The sequence below is a fragment of the Salvia splendens genome, chromosome 17 (assembly GCF_004379255.2).
Source record: "Salvia splendens isolate huo1 chromosome 17, SspV2, whole genome shotgun sequence".
Lineage (NCBI taxonomy): Eukaryota > Viridiplantae > Streptophyta > Magnoliopsida > Lamiales > Lamiaceae > Salvia > Salvia splendens.
Genome location: NC_056048.1, coordinates 5,345,377 through 5,372,305, shown reverse-complemented (window position 1 = coordinate 5,372,305; position 26,929 = coordinate 5,345,377). Strand labels below are relative to the sequence as shown.

Genomic DNA, 26,929 nt, shown 5'->3' with positions numbered 1-26,929 from the left:
ATTTGGCTCAGTTCATTTTAAATTAAGTGGGCTGGCATACTATTTTTCGTGGCCCAATATTGTTAAGAATAACAAATTACTTATCTTTGCTAATAGTATATTTTATTTTGTTGTAAAAGCTTTTTAATTTAATAATTTCTGCCTATTTTTTGAAAAAACTTTTAAGATTTTATTATTTGAAATGTAAGGATGTTTTAATTTATTTCCATTCCAATAATAGTATTTTTTTATTTTTTGATCGAATGAAATCATGAAATAATTATTCGTTCAAATAATTTTCTTATATTTTTCTTTTTTATTTAGGAATACATTTTCCTTTGTTTGTATATCTTATTATACTTTCACACATGTCCTTTTTGTTATTTTTTTTTATTTTATGTTACTACACCTGTAACTGATATTAAAATTATATATTTCATTCGATTGCTAAATATGAAATGTTTCATTGTGTTGAGAGAATTACAAATGCCTATTGTTTGTTGTTGTTTATAATATTTTTAATTATTTTTAATCTTATTAATATCAATTTTAATTAATTCATATTTTCAATTCTGAAATATATTTGTATATTATTTCTCTATATTTTTTATTTTAATTTATTTGGCTGTAAATGTATCTTCATCAATTGAAAATCTTTTGTCCCTTACATAGCACGGGTGGTAACACTGGTTTGGCGTAAAACATGTAGTTTTATAAAGCGGTCAAGGAACGACGTATCTGCCTTTATAATGAGTGTAAACGACATTATTTTATGTGTTGCTTTAGTTTTTAAAACTTCTCCCGAATTTCATCAAAATTTCAAACCATGGAAAATTCATACACTGCATAAGTTTAATATTTTGTTACCAAATTTTAATTTTGTGGGAAATATCGAATTTTGATCTAAGTTTGTGATTTTAGAGACTAATAGTCCGAAAATATTCTATGTCTTCTTATTGTTTTTATGGAATGTAATTCTTTGATTTTGATTTGTAGGGATCAGACTATCCAGATTCACTAATTACCGAGACCTCTTTAGTCTTGTACAAGATAGCTCAGTCAAACTATCACCCACGCGACTGATTTACACAAGTACAAATACTAGCTATTAGAATGGTAACTAGCTAATGATCTCGGACCATGCAATCATCAACCGAATGCATCCACAAGCCTCCGAGAACCCTGCACACTTGAAAACCCTAGTTAGTAGACAAGGAGAGATCCTCTTGGATCTAAACAAAACATGCAGAAATAAGAGAGAACACAAAGGATTCGAATAGATCTCGTAGCTATGGCTCAGCCACCCGCTAATAGTACAGATCTATTCACCAGAAACCAAGATCCAAGGGAGCACAGCCGGTTCCTCAAGTGATTAACCTCACACACCGGATACCAACCCCAAAACACTACTCAACACCGGATCTAAACCCTCACCGAACACAAACTCAAGAAAACCTCTCAAAACAGAAACCCTAGTTTCTCCAGAACACAAGCAACCGAACCAGTTGCTTTCTCCCACACTCACACAAGATCAATCACTATAATAACCGTGATAGATCATTGTAAACAACCAGAGATTCATCGGAGAAGAAGAAAGAAGCAAGGGAATCACAGCAGACTCGAGAGAGCAGAGAGAGAAAATGAGATAATGTCGAATGAATGTAGCGAAGGTGAGAGGAGTGGGGGGTATATCAACAGCCAATTGGGCTAGGGCAAGCACAGGCCCAATACACATCACTCGGGCCAATTAATTCACATGCCCAAATAATAGTCCACCACATAACAGCCCAATATAACCAACAATATCAAAATGTAAAACATGTATATATGGTAGATACCTTCACTAAATTCCATTTTGCTCGAGGTTTTATATGTTTAAGACAAGAGCAAACCTTAAAACATATTTTAGTTTAATCATTGTAGTAGTTAGTGGCCATAGCAGTGGCGGATCTAGGGGGGCAGGAGGGGGCGGTCGCCCCCTCCGTGCGACTATTTTTCCCTTATCGGGATGTAAATTTACCATGTCCGCCCCCTCCGTTTGCCTCCGGCGTCGCCCCTAACAACAAAAAAAATAGCCATGTCCGCACTAAACCAAGCTAATACTATATATTCCGCCCCCTCCATTTCCGGATCCTGGATCCGCCACTGGGCCATAGTATTATATTCAATTGTTATACATGTAAAGTCCCACACATATAGTATAACAAAATACATATTTTAACTATCAAAATAATCGCAAGATATAATTCTACGTCATCCATTGGGCCATAATGTATTGGGCCCGCATAATACTAAACAATTGGGCAAACCAGAATACAGTTTTATACTAGTGGTATTTAATTTTTGGAAGTCCATTAAGTCTCATTTGAAGTGGGCCTTCCTTGATTGTGATCTGTCCACTCTAGTTTAACTCCACTCGCAGCAAGAGGTGCCATTTGTGCACACTCATAATTTTCAATAATTCATAGAGTATTTATATATTTTATTCTATATAAAAAAGGTCAATTTGTAGGATGAGACGATGTTTGACAAATGCATAAAGAGTTAGGTAATGCCAACAAAATTTTAGAAAAAGGCAAAATTTATGGCATTCTCCAAATAGAATCTCAATGGTTACAATGCGGAAATGGGTCAACTACAATTACTCAATACTCACCACCTACTTCACCACCACATGTACTTAAGCCTAAAACACATTTTACAGATTTAAACCAATTTACACGAATTTAATTAAATTTTAAAATGATAATCATAACTTAATGATATTTATTTTAAAAGATACTGGTAGCTATCAATATAGCTAGCAAAGAATTAATCATAAAGTTTTAACAAATCACTAAAAAATCACGAAGAAATTTCATATGGGGACATGGTCCCACACTCCTATATAGCTTTGTCTACCTAAGTCAACTTCACACACTTTGGAAATAAAATAATAATAAAACACACACACGGATTTTGGAAGCAAGAAAATAATTTGGTGATCTTAAATCAATATTTTCAACGATGAAGAGAACGTATCTTTAAACAAATTAGCACACAAGATTCGGACGAAACAACAGAGTATAATATGGCAACTATATTTTATCAAAAAATGTGAACTATTTCAAACTAAAATAGTAAGTAATTGGCATTCGTATAGTAATAAATGCGAATATTTCGAAATAAAATTACGTAATTGATTGTTATATTAATGTTGCAGATTTTCCAATTTTTGCATACCGTTTATTTGGAGGCCCTATATAATGAGATATCAACATTATTTCAATATATATTAGAGGCGATCAATATGTTTACCAAGAAAGATCGAATTAAGTAAATTGGCTAAATTATCTCTACTTCTCTTCCTTCTCATATCAGGTATAAATATATTTCAGTGAATTTTTTTAAATATATTTTATTGAATAAATAATAAAATGTGTTTTTGTCAATGTTTTAAAAACCGGACCGGCAAGCGAACCGACGTCATTACTGGTTCACTGGTTCAACCGGTTCACTGGTCGAACCATTGGTTGAACCGGAATACTGTTTATATATATATATATATATATATATATATATATATATATATATATATATATATATATATATATATATATATATATATATATTTATTTATTTATTTATTTAGTAGTAAATAATAAAATTTAATCAAATGTTTTATCAATAAATATTATAGTATTATACATTTAATAGTATTATTATAGAAAACAAGTCTTGTACTAGTATATTAGAATATTTAATGACGTTAAGTTTAAATACAATAATAAATTATAATACACAATATTAAAAACTAGTATTAAACTCTATGTATAATTATAAACTCCTATATTATAAAACATTAGTGATTGTAAAAGTATAATTAAAATATAAGAAATATATTAAAATTAACAATTTCTTAAAAAAATATATAAAATTAAAATGAATTATCTTAAAAGAATATAAAATTAAAAAGAATATATTTTTAGTGAATGATAGAATTTTATTAATTTTTTATCAACAAATATAATTAAATATATAAATTATACTAGTAGTAAGTTATTGTAAATAAAAAATTTAATATTTATGTATAAAAATAAATAAGTTCATAGTATTATTTTCAAAAAGTAATGCGGCAAAATAATATTATACACAAAGATATATGAATAAACATAAATTAAAAACATATATTTAGTAAATACTCCTAGTATATAATCAAATAGTAGTAAACTTTTAATATAATTAATCACGTATTCTTAATATACATATATACACGTATTAAACACAAATTATTAGTTTATATAGATAAAATATTTCGTGTTTAACATATGAAAATAATTTATATTCATATTACTACCAAGAAGTCCTTGTGGTGTAGTGGTAGAATTATTAGTAAGTTCACCGGGAGGTCTTGAGTTCGACCCCTATCAAAGCCAAAATTTTAGAATAAAATTTTGAAAAGCATTTGAACCGGTTTCCGATTCCCGGCCAGACCGGTCCGACCGGTCGGTTTCAGCGGTTCATGGCGGGTGAACATGTCACTGGTTTTATAGTGCTAACCGGACCGGACCACCTACCGGTTCACGGTTGAACCTGTCGAACCGGCCGGTCCGGTCCGGTTTTTAAAACATTGGTTTTTGTAGTTGTGTTGGATGCCTTTGTTGAAGTGAAAGTGAGATATCCGGTAAAATTGAAACGATATAGAGAAGTGAATAGATACTGAAAATGCATGACCAAAATTGATAGTCGACATTGTAGATATCTAAATTGTGAAGCTAAGTGCAAGAGTAGATTCAAAGGTAAATGATACGACCTCCGTTCCATTTAAGATGTTCACCTTTCCCTTTTAGTTTGTCTACCTCAAAATGTCCATTTTTTTCTCAGTTTGTATAAATGTGTAATATCAACCAAGAATAAATAAATTCAACTTCTACCTGAATTTTTTTGGAACATATATACTATTAATTAAAGTTTAATTAATTGAATGGGACAGCTGATTAGTTCTACAAAAGTGATGCTGCTTATTACACGTTTATGAAAACTTGAAAGCTAATTGAGTTTCCCAGAAGTTTTAAATCTTTTAACATTGTATTAATTAAATAAAGAGAACGTTCATGGTTTTTGCGAATTTTTTATTTAGAAAATGATAAATAATCTTTCTGAGTATCTCAGGTTGAGTAAAATTATGAATATATTTCAACTACAACGATATAATTTTGTTCATAGAGCATCTCAAACTATCATCATCACTAAAAAATGTCTACGGATACTTTTTCTATCAACTAAGAACACTAATTTGTGTATTTAAATACAAACATTTTTCCTTATTAGATAAGTTTGTTATAATGCATCCTGTATTATACCGGTTTCCAAAATTTTCGGTGGCTCTTTTACTGTAAAATTATTATTTTAATACTATTATTTATCATAGAAATGGAAATTATTAAAATATAAAAAACATCTTAATACCTTATTTTATTATAAAATGAATACTTACACAAAAGTGCAACTCAAGTTCTATTATCTTTTTGAACTCGTATGTCTCTATATTATTCAAAATATACATCGTTAAAAAAATATGACTCCTATTTATAAACAGGGGGTAACAAAGGCTATAAAATCAAAAGAAATTGCAAAATGAGACAAGGATAATTAGTTAGTGTGGCTGTCTAAAGTCACCCCACTACTTGCCTACAATTAGAAGCAATGAAGCATGTTGCTGGATTTTAATGACGAATCATTTTTAAGGATACAGTTGGATTCAAGGTAACTGAATTAAATATGAAATGACGATAAATTATTTATGCTTTACCTTTCTGCATAAAAGTTAGTCAAATACTGTTGAATGAACGTCGTTTCCTCTTTTTATCACGTGTAAGGAGTAATTTTTTTATTATTTTTATACTGTATTTTATTGCGGGTGTATTGATGTACTACAAAAATTAACACTTCAAATCATTAATCTTCAATATATCAATATACATATACTAAGTTACAGGAAGCAATTTATATTAGATCAACACACTTACACTGTTACACACATGTAGTATACTATTAGCTTAGGAAAAAAAAGAAACAAGATGCATTCATGGGATGGGATGTGATACGAGACATATCACTAGGAATATCTCTACATATCTTTTATTTAGTTTGTATTGATTTAGCATATCTTTCCTATATATTATTAGGATTTTTTTTTTATTATTATTAGTAAGTTAAGGCTAGTCTTATAAATTGGAGTCATTCTATTATTCTCAATCATTCAAGAAATAAAATACTTTCTCTCACTCATCTTCTTCTTCCAAAAGTGCGCAACGCACAAACCCTAGAATTCGACGCCGGATTGATCGACGGGCAAAGCTCCCGCGACGTTCGACGCGAACTTTGACCGTTAAGGAACTTCATCCTTAACGGGATGTGTATATTTGTATTTTGTAGTAAATGTCTATGTAAGTTGGCTTTAATTAGGGTTTGCACCGGTTCGACAGTGAATCGATACTCAGTTTGGTCTGATTCACACCTTTGAATTAAACTAGGTAATTAACTAAACCGTTATGAACTAGGAAAATCAGTTGTCTCGGTCGTGAATCTTCTATCGATTGACCGATTCAAATCAATTTTCAACATTTATAAAAAATAGTGTGCTTAGGGAGATTTGCTCCTTACCTATGCACAACGTAAAAAATACATTAAACCACTCCATGACGACAAACACCTTAAAAAGGTTTTAACTTAAAATTTTATACTCCGATTATTTGTATTTAATTATATATTCTTATAAAATAATTAATTAGTTTTAATATTCTATACATAATCAACCATAAATTTTAATTATATATATCGGTAATTATATTGTTTAATAAATTTAATCTCACTCATAGAACGCGGAAATAACTAATAAGGATTAAGGAGTACTCCATTTCTTTGCCGTTGAAAATATCGATCCAAATTTTGTTGACAATTAAGTTCGATGAAACGCTCGATTATAATATGGCAACTATATATTGTTAATAAATACGAATTATTTCAAAATAAAACCGTAATAAGTAATTGGGATTACAATATTAATGTGGGAGATTTTCCGATTCTTGCATATATAATGAAGCAGCAATACCATTTCAATATATAGTAGATGCAACCAATATATTAGTAAACGAAAAGAAAGGTTGAATAAAGTAGAATGGCTAAACTATCTTTAGTTATCTTCCTTGTATTATCAGGTATACATATTTATTTTTATTGGATAATTTTATATTTATTTCATTAGATAAACAATTGAATATGTTTTTGCAGTGGTGCTAGGCACAGTCGTTGAAGTGAATGCACAACAAAAATGCACAACTATAATTGATAACAGAGGTTGTAGCCTTCCAGATTGTGAAGCTAACTGTAAGGCCGAATTCAAAGGGGAAGGATATTGCGCTCCTAATGGATTTGGCGGCATTTTAGTGTGTAATTGCAAATATGATTGTGCATCATTCTAAATTGCAATTAGCTTAATCATTAAGTGGCTTACTGTTTAACAAATCTTGAAATTTCTAGATTTTTTTTATCAATGTGATATAATTTTCATGTGTGATTCTAAAAACACCAGGTTGAGAGATGTTCCCTCTCAATCTCATCAGCATAGATCAATAGTAACATCATTTTATTATCTTACAATTGAAAAATAAAGAAATACAATTACACTCCTTTCTCAACTAATCATTATTGCAAGAAAAAAATAAAGAATAAATAAAACATACTCCCTCCGTCCTCAAAGAGTATAAACTTTAGGTTCGGCACGGGTTTTAATGCATTATTGGTAAAGTAAGAGAGTGATAGATAACAAAAGTTTTTTAAGTATTGTTAGTGGAGAATGAGTTTCACCTCGTTAGATATAAGAGAATTTCCAAAATTGGAATATTCATACTATTTGAAGACGGATGAAAAAAGAAATAGTGCATACTCTCTAGGAAGGGACGGCGAGAGTATTTGTAATTACACTCCCATTTCATTGCGCGTTGTTTTAGGTCATTTGTAAAGAATCGACCAAGAATAAATAGATTCAACTTCTACCTACCACCACACGTAGTTAGCTAGAAATTTTATTTATTTGATTATTCTATAATTTTTTGTAACATATTAAAGTTCAATTAATTGGAAATGGGACAGTTAATGGTTATTTGTACAAAAGTCATGTTGCTTCTTATTACACGTTTATGAAAACTAATTGAGTTTCTTAAAAGTGGTCAACCTTAAATAAGGGAGTATAAAAGAAATAAAATTAAATAAAAGAAATAAAATTAAAAGAAATTGCAAATGAGACATGGATATATAATTAGTGTGTGAATATTTGTTGTAGAGTATAAATTAAAGTCCACCGACTACTAGCCTACAATTAGAAGCAAACTAATATGTTGCTGGATTTTAATGACGAATCGTTTTTAGGATACAGTTGGATTCAAGGTAACTGAATTAATTATGAAATGGTGATGAATTAATTATGCTTTACCTTGCTGCATAAAAAGTGCAAATTGCTTTAACTGAAGATATTTTAGGACTTATACGTCAAATACTGTTGAACTTTTCTCCTTTTACCATGTGTGATGGAGTAATTTTTTTATTAATTTATATTTGAATAAATAATCAAGACGTATATGAATTCTACTATACAAATTAACACTCCATATCACTAATCTTCAATATATACAAATACTAGTACTAAATTACACCTTCGGTCCACAATTTAAAGTCTCACTTTGATTTGATGCGAATTTTAAGAAATGTAAAAGAAAATTTAGTGGAATACGAATAATCGAATCCCAATGTTAGTTTTACATAATAGAATGTGATTGTGATGGATTAATAGAAAGTGAGAGTCACTTACCAAAAATGGAAAAGCAAATAACGGACATTAGTTTGTGGACAAACCGAAATACAAATGTGATTACTATTATTTGCGAACATTATTTGCAAACAGATAGAGTGCATCCTATCAAAGGAATATTTACTTATTTATTATTTCATCATTTTATTAAACCGTTTTGCACCTTTAAAGTAGTAACTAATTAAACCATTTTGAATCCGGAAAATCCGTCATTTCGGTCGTGAATCGTCGGCTGATTGACCTGCTTCAACAATCGTAAAGAATAATGATAGTGTGCTTGGAGATTCGATTCCTTATCTGCGCACAATGTAAAAATACCTTAACCACTCCACGACAAGCACGTTAGTCAAATACTCCATTTTAACTATATATAAATTTTAAGTATTATATTTTCAAAATATTTGTATTTAATTAAATATTCACTCATTTTTATTACTTCGTCTGTTCGCAATGAAATTTCTCATATATTTTTTCTCATTCATCCGTCAATAAATATCTCATTTCACGTTTACTAATATTAACCTATGGACTCTACATTCTACTAACTCATTTCAATTACATTTTATAATAAAATGCCATCACTTTATTTAACAAATCAAACAAAAATTCTTAAAACATTTACTGACGGACAGGTGGAATACTTGTTATGCTTTCTCAATCCCACGTTTTAGACAGCCCACAATATACAAAGGTGGTAAATATGAGATGAATTCGTATATATATATATATATATATCTGCGTTTCCCTTCCAAAATAAATACCCACGGCCGCTTGCTTTCCCTTCCTAAACATATATATACCCTATGGCTAGGCCGCAGCCACTCCTTTTCATCTTCTTTCTCATTGCTAATTCCTTCAATGCCGATGCCGCCGGAGTCAAATTCGAGCTCATCCACCGCCACCACTTGCATCCCGGCGACCCCCTTCCGCCGCGGAAGTTAGTCCACAGCGACGCCTCTCGCGCGCAAGCGATATCAAGGAAAGTGAGGAGCAGATTGAATGCTTCCGGTGAACTTCCGTTGCATTCCGCCGCCGACTACGGCGTGGGGCAGTACCTGGTGAAGCTCAACATGGGATCGCCGGGGCAGCATCTGGTGCTGATCCCCGACACCGGGAGTGACCTCACTTGGACCAAGTGCAGGTACACTTAGAAAGAAAAGAAAAGGATGAATAATGATTTCCCATCTAAATAGTACTCTAACTGATCCCAATTGCAGGTACAAGTGCCACGATGATGACTGCGGCCGAATAAAGAGCGGCCACCGCAGCCGCGTGTTCCGTGCAGATCGCTCCTCGTCGTTCAAGACTGTGACCTGCTCTTCCACCTCCTGCCAGACTGATCTTGCTGATCTCTTCTCCCTAACTATCTGCCCTTCTCCACTCCACCCCTGCGCCTATAATTACAGGTACATTCACACACACACTTCATTATTTGCAAGTAAAGTAGCCAATTAAGTACTCTTTTATATGTTCAAAAATAGATGTCACAATTTATTTTTTTCACAAAAAATGTCATATATTTTTTCCCCACAATGATGCTACATTTTTTAAAAAAAATCCCTTACATTAATATAAATAAATATACTCTGAATTATTTTCTCTCTCCATATAATATATAAAATATCTCCTAAAATCTCATATTATTATCTAAATATGCCATCTATGGATGAAAGGAGTATTTGGGGTTGAATTAGTCATTGGCACACTTACTAGTGTGAAATTAAAATTAAGAGCTCTACAAAATGACATGAATATTATGATAGGGACACTCCTACCGTCCGTCATTAATTGGTTTAAGTTGACTCACTTCAATTTTAATTTTCACATTTAATATACTTTAGTAAGTTAATCTCATAAATCACTATTTCATTCCACTATTATAAAATTAACAGAAGTAATATATAAAAATAAAATTCACATTTCATTAATTTTTTTCTGATTTTTTAAAAAAAGTTAAATAATTTTTTAAAGCCGCACTTGCAATTAATAGAGACCAAAGAAAGCAATAGAAAGTGAGCTGGAAAAAATTAGTAGTAGAATATGGACCCACCTACTTTTAAATAGTAGTATTATTTTTGCAAAAATAATGAAAAAATATAAGTTAGTGAAACGTGGAGCTAGGGAAATATTAATTTGTGGATTGAAAAAAAATATTTGATACAATTAATTGCGACGAGAGGAACACTTTTTTAAGCGAATTGAAAGCAAGTAGCAACCCTATCTTAGATTTTCTCACACATTTTATAAGGTCCCTCCTCTTTTAGCCATCACAAAATATTTATTCATTTTCTAGTATTATTGCATTTCTGGAAAAAGAAACCTCATTTAGTCATTTATAATTTATTCAAGCTCACAAAAATGAAAACAAATGAGCCTAGCTCTCCCTCTTTAATTGAATAGTCTCATTAATTATTTCTTTCCATATTCACAACACGATCAGCTACGTGGATGGCACGTTCGCGCTGGGCGTATTCGCCCACGAGACCGTCACGTTCAGCCTCACCAATGGGAGGAAGGCGAGGCTCCGCAACGTTCTCGTGGGCTGCAGCGAGTCCTCCACCGGCCGGAGCCTACTCGGCGCGGACGGCATAATGGGACTGGGATACAGCCCCAACTCGACCGCCGCGGGCGTGTTCGGGGGCAAGTTCTCGTACTGCCTCGTCGACCACCTGAGCCCGAGAAGCGCCTCGAGCCACCTCATCTTCGGCTCCTACAAGGACGCCAACGTCTCCGTGGCCCGGATCCGGCACACGGAGCTCGTGCTGGGCGCGATCGGCACGTTCTACGCCGTCCGCGTCCGAGGCATCTCGGTCGGGGGAACGATGCTCGACATCCCGGCCGAGGTCTGGGACTTCGGCCACGGCGGCGGCGCATTTCTGGACTCGGGCACGACGCTCACGGTGCTGACGACGCCGGCTTACGAGCCCGTGATGGCGGCCTTGCGGGAGCCGCTGCGAGGTTTCGAGCGGGTGTACTACGGAGAAGTGGGCCCCGAGTACTGCTTCAACTCGACCGGGTTTGATGAGAGGGTTGTGCCGAGGTTCGTGCTGCATTTTGTGGACGGGGCGAGGTTTGAGCCGCCGGTGAAGAGCTACGTGATCGATGACGCGCCCGGGGTGAAGTGCCTCGGGTTCGCGGATGGCGGCGCGGGGGCGGATGCGAGTATTGTTGGGAATATTATGCAGCAGAATCATTTGTGGGAGTTTGATTTTGGCAAGAGGAGATTGGGGTTTGGTCCCTCCTCTTGTACTTAGGCTCAATTTGGTCACCATCCATCCCTTTTTCTCATTCAAATTTATATGTAGATTGCATGAAATGATAATTGTTTGAGGGTACATGAGTGGGTTATAGTGATATAGTGCTTTTATCAGAAGTGCTACTAATAAGATGGTGTGATTGTGATGGTTAGCATTGTTGAGGATTTATTTTGTTGTTTCTTCGCTTCTTTGTCAACGCTAAATCTTTATTTGGTCACTGATTAATTACCTCTTTTGGTGTACTTATGTTTTGACTTTAAGTAAAAAAAAACTACGGTTAGTAAAGTCTGTTGTGCTTGTAAGTAGTACTTCCATAAAAAATCAATTTTGTATAGCAAATCAATTCTAACTTGCTAAGATATCACCTCTTAATTATAATGAAGTAAATCTAAATCTTTTTCCATTAAATTTAATTTTTTAAGATTCTAGTATAGGTGCGAAAATAAAATTAAAAGAGTAAGTTCAAATATATATAAAAAATAGTATGATATATCATACGTACCTAATATATAATATAAAATCATTTTGATAATATTCTAAAGAGGTATGAGAGCATTTTTGTTGCTTTATTTATTTGTGGGGTATGTTGGTCTTAGTTTTGTCTGGTGCTCTCTTTTGGTTTTGATTTTTAGCTAGACATCCGTCTTATTCAGATATCGGTATCTTGTTCAGTGGTGAATCCAGAACTTTTAATATGGGAGTACGAATTGTACAATAAATAATTACATTATATATTAAAAATAATATAAAAATAGTAATGAAACTAACAGTTTGCATTCCAAAAACCACAAAATAAAATAATAAAAATAGGATTTTGAACTTTTAAATTCATACCAAATCATTAAAATATAACTGAAATAAAAAATAAAATATAAAAATATACAAACAATCTACTGTCAAAAATGAAAAAAGAAAGAAAATCAAATTAATGTATTAGACTGCTAAGATATAATTGAAATAAAAAAATGTAAAAAGTGCAATATATACCTAATCTTTAAAAAAGAAAATAGACTAATTGAATTTTTTAATTTTATATCACATCAAGAATATATTTCAGATTATAGTAAAATACAAAAAAAAAAACTACATATATATAAAAATAAATTGCAATAGATTATTGAGAAAAAAGGGGGGAAAAACCTAGGTTAAGTGAAATTTCAATTTTTATACCACCTTAAGAATATAATTCAAATTAAAGTAAAATGCATTAAAAATTACTTAAAGATAAAAGCAAATTTAAATAGATCATTGAGATAAAATTAAATAAAATAATAGAACTCCCCTGATATGTCTAATTAAAAAACAAAAGGAATGCGCATTAAAACAAAATTTATTGCATTAAAAACTACTTAAAGATAAATGCACATTAAAAACTACTTAAAGATAAATGCACGTTAAAAAACAAAATTCAGGTCAATTCGTAGGATGGGACGATGTTTGATAAATGCATAAAGATAAAGACAAAATTTATGGCATTCTCCAAATAGATTCTCAATTGTAACAATGCGGGAAATTGGTCAACTGCAATTACTCAATACTAAGTTACTAACCATCCATACACCACCACATGTACACACAGATATATATCTCTAATATACATATTTTAATCAAATATAACTATAATGAAAAAGAAAATTACATATTGAAAATTTAAAACCCATTTTACAGAACATAAGTTAAATGCAATATACAGAAACTTAATACTCCCTCCGTCTACCATTTAAAGAGTCATTTTGACTCGGCACGGGTTTTAAGAAATTGTTTGACTTTATGAAGAAAAGTAAAGGGAGAAAATGAGTGGAATGTGAGACTCATTTAAAGTATTTGTTTTATATTGGATTGTGACTTGTGAGTGTAAAAAGTTGGTAGGATGTGAGATCCGCATACTAAAAGTGGGGTCAACGCAATGGCGGACGTCCGCAAGGACGTCGCCACGGACGTCCAGGGAACGCCGCGGAACTCCGGTGTCCGCAGAGGACGTCCGTATCCGCGTCTCCTTTGCACAATGGCGGACGTCCCGCGCGGACGTCAGCCGGGACGGGCGCCATTGCGGATGCGAGGAGCCTGTTTCTGAGGTGGATTTTCCTTTTAAATAAGGATTATGTCATAATTATATTATGATGTGACAGGTGATTGTGTTTATCATGCCGTGTTTTGTTTTATTGAACCTATGCGACGTGATTTTTTCATGTATGTTTAATCGAATTCGGGTCCTAGTAGAGCTGCAGATCCCACTCGAACTAGTATACACCTATGATAGATCGGGTCATCTTTTGAGGTCTATAGTGACTTGGAGAGTGACCCTCTCTGTCCACGACAAATAGACCACATTTGCCATTTTTGGTTGTCTACGAAAAATAGACCAAGTTTGAAAAAGGACCCCACATTTGTTATCTAACACAATTAAACACTACTAATAATATGGACCCCACGTTCCACTAACACTACTTCTCTCTTACTTTTTTCTCTTCTCTCTTCATTTTACAGATTTCACATTAAAACTCGTGTCATTCACAATGTGGTCTATTTTTCATGGACGGGGGGAGTATGTTATGGTTGATGTCAATGAGAACTTTGACCAGCCATAGATACTTTTAATGATGAAATGTTTTAATGCCTCGGCTCTTTTTAAAGTTAAAACTCCGATGTCACTTAATAATAGCATGATAAATATTTTATGAAATGTATTTTTTGTATGAGTCCACTGAGTATATTAAGGACTTAAACCTGCAAGTGCGTTAAAAATATGCAAGTTGAGCAGTGACGGAGGTGATGATATTGAGCTGAGCAAATAAAGGGTTTTCGTTTGGTTTTGATATTTTGAATGTTGTCATGTCTTCATACGTGGCATCATTAATTCCTTGTTATGTACGCTTCATCTGAAAGTATGTTTTTCTTGAATTGCTTACTATTGGAATTCTAGTTCTTCTGATTTGTTTGTTTACTGTTGAATTGTCGCTTCTTTCAAGTTATGTTTTGTTGAGATGATGCTCTGTTTTCTTCCGTGTTATTCATACTATTTCAAGTTATGGGCTTATGGTCAAGATTTATTGTCTTTCTCATTTCTTTCCCGCATTTTTAATCTCAACCAAGCTATCTGTCCTTAGAAAGTACGATCGTGACAAATTCTACCACGTGGTTGCAATCATTCATAGAGGACCAGTTGAGGTCCGATATTGGTGGCGGCTATTTCCTGACTTCCATCGCCATCGTCAGCCATGACGGCAACATTTTGGCCTAAACCTTTAACTTCCCAAAGGTATCCTATCGCTCATGCTAACTATTTAATTTCCTACTTTGTATTAATTAGCTATGTATAAACAATTGAATGGTGATGCAGTTGAAGCCTAATGAGGTAACATCTATGATGAACGAATTCGATAATCCCGGTTCGTTGGCTCCGACCGGATTTCACATCGGGGGAAGTGGTTACCGTGTGATTCGAGGCGAGCCTGGTGCCGTCATCCGAGGGGAAGGAAAAAAAGTATTGTCATCAACAATTTAGTCATACATATCAAGAGTCTAGCTAATCCCATTATGGTTTTTTTTTTGTTTGCTTATTAGGTATTAAGGCATGATGTCACCATCAAAAAGACTACTCTTGGCTTGATCAATGGTATGTATGACGGGATTAGACCGGGCAACATGGTTGTGGAGGAGATGGGTAATTATCTTATTCAACAAGGCCTTTAATTGTTTAGGTTAATACACCCTTCGACATAAACAAGATTTCCTTTTCACTTAACTCTTTAACTTTGTTTAACTTGCATTAACCTTTTCTGTTTGTAGAGGTATTCTCAAGTTGTTGGTTGTGGCAAAAATTAATTTGGAACCAATTATGAATTTATAATTGGTTCTTGTTCAATTTTTTTATAGCAAATACATTTATAGACTTGGTTTTCTTAATTTTGTTTTTATTATCATAGAAAAGAATGGATGGTGGGCTTTATCCATTTTTTTAGGTATATGTTCCCTTTTTTTTCTTATTTAGAACCTCTATTTTGTATAGTGTGAACTTCAAATATGATTCTTGAAAAATACGCTTCACACTTATTTTATTGAAAGAATATTACCACATGTCATTGAAAAATATAATAAATCATTTGGTATCTTTATTTATGAGACATTAGTATATCGACATGTCTTGATACCATCTAAGAATAGTTTCATTATTGTTATTTTGAAATTTTCTCTCATTATATATATAGATAAGATATCATTCATCCATTAACTTGTCTTGGATTCTAGTATTTCACAAATCTCTTTTAATAAGTTTCATTAAAGAAACTACATTCTTGAATGATACAAGTGCGATACAAACGTACTTGTTGATAATGAAACTAAACAATTGTTGATAGAGAGATTCAATTTATGTAACGCCCCGATTTTCTAAACCTAAATTTTTGAATCATAAAGTACTTGTATTTAATGCAATTAATATTGCGAGGGTCCGTGAATTATTTGTTGAGTGGAATTGGTCGCTGGACTAGAAATTTTGAAATAAATTATTACGTCGATTTAAATAATTCCTTTTCGTGAGGAATATATTTATTGGACTCAATTCGCGAGCTGGATCGAATAAATTGGATAAATAATATAAAAGTCCAGTCTGTGATAAATAAATTGTGGACTGCACAATTTAAAATAAAATACAATGGACTGAGAATTAAACTAATCTAATTAAATATTCTCCATGTTGATTTGATCATCAATCGACATTAATAAAATTTTAATTAAATATTCTGTAGAGATTTTCCTCCTCGTGATGAGTTTTTCCTCCTCCTTGATCTACAAATAAATACCAAATAAATCTAAATTAAATTAAAATCACATAAAAAATGTAAAGGAGGAATTCGAATCCTCCTATTTCCCACGACAGAAACCGTCCCTCCCCTCTCTCCCATGAATCTCTCCTCACTCCCTAAACCTCTCCCACATCACAACCAAATCCTCTTCTCCTATAATATTTGTTGCACAATCCGTTTCCTTCTATCTCTGCAGCAAGAAAAAAAAAGAACCACTCTACACAATTTCAACTCGTAAACAATCCCTCTATTGTTTTGTACCTAAATTGGTCCTATTTTAGAATCTAACACCAACAATTGCTATCAATTGAAATAGAAATTCTTCTGCTTCAAGAACCTCCTTTTTCAGCCTTGTGAACTCCATAGCCAAGTCCTACTCACGGAGGTATAATTTTTACTCAATTCTAAAGCATGAAAATTTAGCAATTGTTTCAAACATATCATCATACACCAACAATCGAACACCCGCTGCTGTGATTAAAAAAAACGGAAGAGCATAACTTTGAATAAGGAGAACTTATCTTTCGTGGGGTCGGAGTCTTTCGGGGCTGTACGGGTTAGTTCCGGGATGTTTCGGGGTAAATCGGGGCTCACAACGGTCTGTAACGAACCTCCGACGGCGTGCGAGGGAGGAACGGCGGCGGTGGCTGGCGGAATTGGAGAAGCCGACACCAGCGGCGACGGACGGCGACCATCAGCAGCGTCTCCCAGCGTCTGACGAAGAAGGCGGCTTGGCTGGACGTTGAGGACGACGGTAGCTGGAAGGCGGCTGGACGGCGGCATCGGCGAGATTGGACGACGACAGTGGCGCTGAGCGGCGACGCGGCCAGCAGCAGCAATCCCGGCGGCAGAGTTCCTCCAGCTCCACCCCAATCGAAACCCAAGCAATTTCGGATGAATTTAAAGCCGCAAATTGGGGGAATCGGAACCGGATTTGTTGGTGAAGGCGACGATGGTTGAGAATTCCTGCAAACTCGTCGAGAAAGAGTAGAGATTTAGAGAAAGAGGAAGAGAGAGATGTGGGGGGGGGGGAATATGAGAGTTAAATTGGGGCTGTTAATTTTTAGAAAATTGGGCCATTTGTTTGTTTAAAAAAAATAATCTGGGCCTCTTGTTTTTTTAAAAAAGAATCGGCCCTCACCAATTTAAAATCTGAAGTCTTGTTGGGTTCTTTCTTTTTTTTTAGATTCCTTAATTAAATTAGTGATGTAGGGTCGGGAAATAATTAAGCTTTGGGGCTTTTAATTTAAATCCTTAGGCTGATGAGTAAATTTAATGGTGAGGAATATTTAATTAATTTCCGGAATAATTCAAAGAGTGAATAACTTTATCTTAAGTCGGAAATAATTAATTCGAAGATAAATCGTTTGCGGGAATTTAATTATACGTGCTTAATTAAATCTTAGGGTTTAATTCGATATCTTTAAAAAAAATTACGAGGAGCCAACAAAGGAATTTTGGGCGGCCGCCGAATAATCGAAAACCGAGGAAAACGAGATAAATAACTTTAATTAGGAGGCATGCATTTTTTATTTATTTATTTGAAAAGTGTGTTGATATTTAAATATTATCTAAATGTTAAAGGTAAATCATCGCAAGTGAATCGTGATATCAAGGGGAAGAAAGTACTTGAGAATTAAGCAGTCGAGGTGGGCTTTCTTTTACTAAACTCTTTTACGCTTTCAAAAGGATATTATGGTGGAATAAGGGTGGTTTAAATTGTTATGTCACGCCATGTTTGTTTTGATGATGAGATTGTCGCCTGATGCCTAGTTTGTGAGTTCGCTCCATTAGGCTATAGGGCTATGTTAAGATTGTTGCATGATGCCTAGTTTGTGAGTTCGCTCCATTAGGCTATAGGGCTATGATAAACGAATTCGGGTCTGAGTAGGGCTGCAAACCCTATCAGGCTAGTGTACACAGGTGGGATCGTGAGCCGTCCTTGCTAGTCGGCCGGTCTCGTGGGCGAATAGTGTGGCCACACTTTCGTCTCACTATGGAAAGAGGATGTGATTGAATGATTGTTGAGAAAGTGGGGAGATTGTTTTGACTGGCCAGTCTATGAAATCGTTTTGTGCAGGGACGGAGCCACCTTATAAGAAGGTGGGGCAAATGCCCCTCCTCAAATATGTTTACATGTACTAATTTATGGTCCAATTTTGTAAAATTATTAAAATTTTCTTGTATTTGCCCCTTCTCAAATTCTAAAATTTTCATCACATATAACTTTGCCCCCTTTCATTTATAATCCTGGCTCCGTCCCTGGTTTTGTGATACTCGATGATATTTCTTTTCTAAATGTAAAACTCGAGTTCACTATGGTATGGATGACATAACTTTCATCAAATGTTTTCGGCATAAGAGCATCCGCAACGGTGGCGACGGTCGCCACCGCCGTCCGCGCCGCTGGCAAGGCGAAGCACCGCCGCCGCTGCGCTCGCGCCGCGCCAGCGAGCAGCTGACGTGGCGGCACGGGATTGGGCAACGGCATAGCCGTTGCCTTCAAAAAAAAATTTTTATTTAAAATCGATTTTTAATTTAAAAAACCGATAAAAAAATTTTCACTTCCCAAAAAAATTATAACCGTTTATTACCGTTTTTTACACTTTTTTTATTTATTTTTATTTTTTTCCCCCAAAAAATACACACTTTCATCTATAAATACCCCAACTTTCACACCCAAAAATTCACATCAAACTACACAATTCTCATCTTCATTCTCCAATATCCATTCTCATCTTCATTCTCCCATATCCATTTTCATCTCCATTCTCTCATACCCTAACAATGTCCGGCCAAGGCGATGACAACCCGCCCTCTCACGGTTGGAACCCCCAATGGTTCGGGGGACAACCGTTTCCTAGTCCGGAAACGGAATATTCGGCCCCTCCTCTCACCCAAGATTCAGTCGTTCCGGGTGGCTACCGGCCATACCCAATCGACGACCAAGGTGCCTCCGAAGGGCGATACGGGTGGACACCGGAGCCTAGGTCGACCGCCCCTTCCCAAACTCCGACTCCTCCTACTCGCGCCGGTGTCCGCACACCGTACACTCCGGCGGAGATGGATAAATTGTTCAAGGTGTACTTCGAAATCTCCGAAGATGCGGCGGTTGACACGAACCAATCCGGCGATCACTTTTGGTGGCGCGTCTATCGCCGGTACAATGCAAACCGACCGCCGGGAACGATCGAGCGCAACGAGAGTATGGTGCGCAACTGCATCGGCCGAGCCAACGAAGAAATTGGCAAGTTCAATGGCTATTTCCTCCAGGAGTCGCAGAATGCCAGGAGCGGCCGGAGCGAGGTCGACATCATCACTGCCGCGCTGAGCACCTACCAATCCTTGAACGGTAAGTCGTTCAAGTACCTCAACGTTTGGCAGGAAACGCGGTTCCACCCGAGGTATATGGGAGGCGTAACATCCTCCTCTAGCGGCTCCTCCAAACGGTCAAGGTCGGTATCCCTATCCGACTCCGGCTCCGAAGAAGTGGCTAGCCAACTCGCCGGAGCTAACTTGGGTAGCCCCGACGCCGGACCAAGCGGTTCCCAACGCCGACCGCAAGGAAGAAAGAAGGCGGCGGCCGACCGCTGGCGCTCCGCGACTCCATCGGCCGCCGCCCCCGATTCCGCACCCTATGTTCCACCTCCACCCCCGAACAACTCGTTGTGGGCCCTTTTGGCCCAACTCAAAATGGCCGATAGGTCAACTATGACCCCCACGCAACTTCAAACGCACGAGGACATGATATAGGGTCTCAAAAAGCAATTGGGGTTGGTGCCGCAGATGCGTAGTCTTCCTCGGGTAATATTAGCCAATAATCATGTAATTTTTTTATTTTTAGGAGTTTAATTATGTAATTTTTAATTTTTAGGATTTTAATTATGTAATTTTTAATTTTTAGGATTTTAATTATGTCTTTTTTATTTTATTTGTAATTTGTAATATTTATTGTGGTTTTTTAATGAATTTTAGTATTATGGAAATGTTTTTGTGTAATTGAATTTTAAATTAATTGTGCTCGTCCTTGCGGAAGAGCACAGTTGTGGGTGTTGTGCTCTTGCCAGAGAGCAGGCAGAAAAAGTGGGGTCGGGCCCACAACTGTGCTGCTGGCAAGAGCACAGTTGTGGATGCTCTAAGCCCACTGAGTATATTAAGTACTCAGCTCTGCATGTGTTTTCCCTATGTGCAGGTTAAGCGGCGACGAGCAATTGATGGTGTTGAGCAATTTAAAATTGAAGCAAGGTTTGGTTAGTTATGAACTACGAGTGTCGTTGTGTCTCCACACATGACACCACTCTTTCTCTTGAACGCTTCCGCTGAGACATTGTTTTTTTTTCTCATCAATCTTTTAGCTTTGAACCTAATTATTTGGATAATGTCAACCTCTTGGCCACCTTTTTTTAAATATTAATTATTGGTCAAACTCTTTATTGAAACCCCAGTTTCCTTCGTCTGTTTATTAAGTTCTTTTAATCACGATCGCCCGTATTTATTAACCCTAAAGGGCGGCCGTGACAATTTGTGTCTTCAAAAAATTTCAGTTCAATTTTGCCTTGACACGCAAGTCGCACGGACGAGCACATATACAAAGATTTGTTAAGGAGATTTCTTGTTCCCTTTGTCATACTCCCTCTGTTCCACGGTAATTGAGTCATTTCATTTTCTGCACTCGTTTTAGAAAAATGATACTCCATCCGTTCGCCATTAAATGTCTCATTTTTCCTTTTTCGTCCGTCTGCCAATAAATGTCTCATTTCACTTTTATCATATTTGATAAGTGGACCATACATTCAACTAACTCATTTCACTCACTTTTTATTATAAAATCAATATATAAAAGTAGGCCCCACGTTCCACCAACTTTTCTACCCACTTTAATAAAGTCAAACAATTTTTAAAAAACCTTGCCGGTCAAATATGGGACATATAATGGCCGATGGAGGGAGTATAAATAGTTAAAGTGGAGAAAAAGTAAAGTAAGAGAAAAAAATAATGTAAATAAGACTCTTATCTACCTTATTCTTTCATTTATTTTACTCTCTCTACATTTTAACTATTTATTATCATTTTATAAAACGAGTGCAGAAAATGAAATGACTCAACTACCGTAGAATGGGGGAGTACTAAAAATAATCGAATTCTCGCTCTTTCAGTCATAATTTGCAAAAGGAGACTGCTTATAAATATATAATCCATTTCCGCAATCATTCACTTTTTCATCTCGTATCACTATCTCATTTCTTTCCTATTTCTCTCTCTAGCTTGCACATAATATACTAGTAGTAGTATTTTTGTCTTGATGGAAGGAGAATTTTCTTTAAATTCTCGATTGAAATTCTTGATTTTTAAGGTTTGTATTCGTTGAATGGTTAGATCAGAAGCCATGGTGGAGACGCGGCGAAGCTATTCTGGCTCCAAGCACACACTGACTAATCTCTCACCTGAAGTAAGCTTCCGACACTTGAATGTATGTACGACGAAGCAATTAGGACATTCTTGGTGGTCTCGCTATCATTTAACGCGATAGAGGAGCTCGAAAGTGAACGATCAAACCGCTGCCTGCGGCGTGCAGCCCCAAAGTTAATGTTTGGTCCGGCCACGCACGTTGCACGAACGCTACACGTGTACATTTATATAATAATGTAGCAATATTGGAAGCGTTAGCATAGAGAGTTAGTTTAGATAGCATTATCCTAAATTAAGAATCCCCAACAAAAGCATTAACTCAAAAGAATTAGAAACCAAATGTATTAAATACTGGGATATGTGAAGCTAATTATGTTGAATGAAGGCCTCTCGTTCCTCCACTGGTAACATCAGAAAACTGATATGCTTCGATTTTTGAGACAAACCTCTAGATCCATTGCTGGAAGATGAGGGTGTGGATTTCCAAGTCCATTCTTCACTTGGAAGAAGAAGGAGAAGGAGCCTTGGCTTTTCTTCTACACTGAACTGAATGGTGTCTTATCATTTCAAGCTCCACCTTATCCTACACGATCTTCCTATCAACAAACATACCAAACACATTTTACCGTCACAAAGGCAATCCTATTTCACTGAACCTTGAAGAGGGGATTAAAAGATGTGAGCCTTGATAGGACGTGTTTTCGAAGTCAAATGCTCATTTAATAATAAGCATATGTTGTCGAATATTTTACATAATTTGTTACTTAATCGAACATTAACTCGAAAAAGAAAATTGAAATAATTTTAAAGTTATAAACAATTAATTACACGATAATTGAAATAAGTTTAAAGTTATAAACAATTAATTACACGTGGCACGCACATCGCACTGATGCTAATATATATATATATATATATAAAAGTCTTGAAAGCATTACTAAATACAATTAGTTAAGATAGGATTATAAACCCAATTAAAGACTCCCCAAAAGTATTAACTCAAAGAAACCAAATGTATTACAAATATCAAAGTTGCATTTAGCAAGTGCCTAGGTCGATGTCTCTGAACATTTACAGTAAAAACTTACACAAGATAAAGTAATCATGATGACTATAAGGAGTCTGGCACCAAAAAATTAGAAAGTGCCTTAGTTAATGTTTCATGTAAAAAATTCTGAACCTACGAAGAAAACGTGTAATGCGATAGTCAAGATCAGCCCACAAAGTGGGAAAAACATACTTAAACACGTTCGTGCGACTTGCGTGTTCAGGACCTATAACATAACTTCATATATATTAGGTACTAGTAGTGATTAATATATAACCATATGCTCCCCATATGCAGCTTCTGAAGCTGCTTTTTGGTGCTCATGAGAGTACTCTGTTATGACAAATAATATAAGTTTAATAAGTAGTCTTTATGGAATAAGTATTTACAAATTAAATTGTGACCTTGCAACACCTGATTCTTTATCTCCTCAAGTTTTATAATGCAAATAATGTGAGGCAAAGGCAAGCCATCCTCCCAACTATAATAGTAATACACATTTACTTTGGGGTTTGGGGGATGTGACAAATTTTTCCAGTTCATCCTTGTCTTCAACAGTAAAAACCTAAGAAACAAAGAAAATGATAGATGATCTCGATCAGCGGTTTGAGCATTCACTGTCAACCAGTGCCGTACCTAGAAAATACACAGAATCAATTTATTAATTAATCCAATTACTCTCGAGATTCAAGCCTAATGATACTTTTACAGTGAAGAAAAAGTCATGCAGCCGCAACTCACCAACTAGGCACATGTACTGTGAAATATATATTTCTCATCTTTATTTTTTTTAATTGAGAAAAAATTATAGTACCTGGTACAAGAGAGGGCTTGCTCTCCTACATTAGCACTATCATCGCATTTAACTTGCACGATTATGTGCTCCACACTTAATTTTTTACTTCATCACCTAACACTTACAACTGCATGCATCATTTCTACACTTAGCACACATATATTTGTTAAGGAGATTTCTTGCTCTTCCTGTCACACTAAAAATAAATAATTTCTTGATCTTTTAGTCATAACTTGCAAAAGGAGATTGCCTATAAATATATAATCCATTCCTTCAATCATTAATTATATTCAATTTTTCATTTCATCTCACTCTCTCATTTCTTTCCTATTTCTCTCTCTAGCTTGCACATAATATATTTCTTATTTCTCTCTCTAGCTTGCACATAATATACTAGTAGTAGTATTTTTTGTCTATGTAGAGGGAGGATTTTCTTTAAATTCTCTATTGAAATTCTTGATTTTTAAGGTTTGTATTCGTTCAATTGTTAGATCAGAAGCCATGGTGGAGACGCGGCGAAGCTCTTCTAGCTCCAAGCATACATTGACCGATCCCTCACCTGAAGTAAGCTTTTGACACTTGAAAATACCAGCAACCCACAACTTGAGAATACCAGCAAAACAAAAGGTTAATACACACAGTCTTGGCTCGAATGACGGCACCAGGTTCGCCGCCAATCACTACGTATTTAGATTCCCCGATGTGCAATTCCGTAGCAGCCAACGAGCCGGGATTATCGAATTCGTTCATGATTGATGTTACCTCATCGGGCTTCAACTGGACACCATTCAATCGTTTATATATATTGCTAAAACAAAGTATTTTAATCAGTGGCGGATATAGGAATAGTTGTGTCCTGCATGCAAAGAGGCTATGTTGAATTAGGGCTGGGGATGGGAGAGAGAAGAAAGATGGGAAATTTGAGTCTTTAATTTTATTCAGTGTCTATTATATTTATACTACTCCTATAATGTTATCGGCATACCATCGTTTAAGTACTGCAAATAAACACTTGGAAAGATTATAAAAAGAGATTGAAAAAAGAAATCATGAATTCTTAACCGTTTTGATGCTACGTCCAAAATAAGTGTGGTGGAACTTTGAATTAAATTTTCATTAAAAATTATTCTTCTCATTTTATTATTTGCATATACGTTTCTGAATTTATTAACGTACATGTATAAAAATTAGATATGTGAGTGACGAAATGTTTTGAAATAGGCTGCAAATTGATGATCTTCATCCAATCTCATTTCATTTGATCTAATAACCATGGCGAAGAAGGCTGTTTTGATCGGGTGCAACTATCCCGGGACCAAGGCGGAGCTGAAAGGATGCATCAACGATGTGCGGCGGATGCACACTTGCCTCATCAACCGTTACGGCTTCTCCGACGATGACATCACCGTCCTCATCGACACCGACGATTCCACCAAGCAGCCAACCGGCCACAACATCCGCGCCGCCCTCTCCGATCTCGTCGGCTCCGCGCGCCCCGGCGACTTCCTCTTCGTCCACTACAGCGGCCACGGCACCCGCCTCCCCGCCGAGACCGGCGAGCAGGACGACACCGGCTACGATGAGTGCATTGTCCCCACCGACATGAACCTCATTACCGGTTAGGTCACTTCTCTCTCTCTCCCTCTCCCTCTCCCTCTCCATTTGATTTTCTGTGGATTCCGCGATTGATTTCAATTTTTGGTTGTCGCTCCATATGAATCTGATGTGTTGGTGTAGATTTTGGATTTGATTTTGTGATCTGATGCGATACATGATTGCTGTTGATTTTCTGCAAATTCCGCGATTTATTTCAACGTTTTTTGGCTGTCGCTGCGTATGAATCTGACGTGTCGGTGTAAATGTTGGATTTGATTCTGAGATCTGATGCGATACGTGATAATCAGATGATGATTTCAGAGATTTGGTTGACAAAGTGCCGAGCGGCTGCCAGATCACGATCGTGTCTGATTCGTGCCACAGCGGAGGGCTGATCGATGAATCGAAGGAGCAGATCGGAGAGAGCCATAGAAAGAGTGAGGATGATGGTGAAGATGAGAAAGAATCTGGAGGTTTCAGAAACTTCCTGCGCAGGAAAGTTGGATTTGGCCAAAGCAAAGATGACGAGGAAGAGGAAGAAGTTGAAGGTGTGAAGAACAAATCTCTGCCGCTCCCAACGCTGATCGAGTTGCTGAAGCAGAAAACCGGCAAGGAAGATATCGACGTGGGGAAGCTGCGGCCGACGCTGTTCGATGTGTTCGGGGAAGATGCAAGCCCCAAGGTGAAGAAGTTCATGAATTTCATATTTGGCAAAATCAAAGGTGGCAATGGTGAAGGAGGTGAAGGTGAAGGTGGAGGGTTTTTTGGAATGGTAGGTGGGCTAGCTCAGCAGTTTCTGCAGCAGAAGCTTGAGAACGACGAGAGCTACGCGCAACCTGCGCTGGCGACCCCTGTTGGGAGCAAGCAGGAAGCGTATGCCGGAGCAAGCAAGAAAGGACTGGCCGATACCAGCATTCTCATCAGCGGCTGCCAGACTCATCAGACATCGGCCGACGCCACTCCTTCCGGTGACGCCACTAAATCTTTTGGCGCTCTCAGTAACGCAATTCAGACAATTCTTGCTGAATCGAATGGTACGGTGAGTAACCAGGAGTTGGTCACGAAGGCAAGGGATCTTTTGCAGAAACAGGGCTACACTCAACGTCCCGGATTATACTGCAGCGATCACCATGTCGATGCTCCTTTTGTTTGCTGATGGCTTGTTCATAGCATCGTTGTTAGGTTTCTGTT

At 36.0% G+C, this 26,929-nt stretch overlaps 2 protein-coding genes and 1 pseudogene across 2 annotated transcripts; all 3 read left to right on the top strand.

Annotated features, from left to right (window-relative positions):
* The first annotated feature begins 9,630 nt into the window (after positions 1-9,630).
* LOC121774207 (aspartic proteinase NANA, chloroplast-like) lies at positions 9,631-12,081 on the top strand. Its single transcript, XM_042171119.1, has 3 exons — positions 9,631-9,968; positions 10,045-10,233; positions 11,268-12,081. Exons 1-3 carry the CDS (start codon positions 9,631-9,633, stop codon positions 12,079-12,081), a joined length of 1,341 nt encoding a protein of 446 aa, XP_042027053.1.
* Positions 12,082-14,950: 2,869 nt separating this feature from the next.
* LOC121774206 lies at positions 14,951-15,777 on the top strand (annotated as a pseudogene).
* Positions 15,778-25,387: 9,610 nt separating this feature from the next.
* LOC121774690 (metacaspase-4-like) lies at positions 25,388-26,912 on the top strand. The gene is made up of 2 exons (XM_042171554.1): positions 25,388-25,760; positions 26,047-26,912. Exons 1-2 carry the CDS (start codon positions 25,415-25,417, stop codon positions 26,892-26,894), a joined length of 1,194 nt encoding a protein of 397 aa, XP_042027488.1. The 5' UTR covers positions 25,388-25,414; the 3' UTR covers positions 26,895-26,912.
* Positions 26,913-26,929: the final 17 nt, after the last annotated feature.

Excerpts from the sequence above, each read along its gene's own strand:
- LOC121774690 (XM_042171554.1), top strand. The coding sequence starts at position 25,415 with ATGGCGAAGAAGGCTGTTTTGATCGGGTGCAACTATCCCGGGACCAAG. Across the intron at positions 25,761-26,046 it reads CGACATGAACCTCATTACCG|ATGATGATTTCAGAGATTTG; the intron begins GTTAGGTCACTT and ends CGTGATAATCAG.
- LOC121774207 (XM_042171119.1), top strand. The coding sequence starts at position 9,631 with ATGGCTAGGCCGCAGCCACTCCTTTTCATCTTCTTTCTCATTGCTAAT. Across the intron at positions 9,969-10,044 it reads CTCACTTGGACCAAGTGCAG|GTACAAGTGCCACGATGATG; the intron begins GTACACTTAGAA and ends TCCCAATTGCAG. Across the intron at positions 10,234-11,267 it reads CCCTGCGCCTATAATTACAG|CTACGTGGATGGCACGTTCG; the intron begins GTACATTCACAC and ends CAACACGATCAG.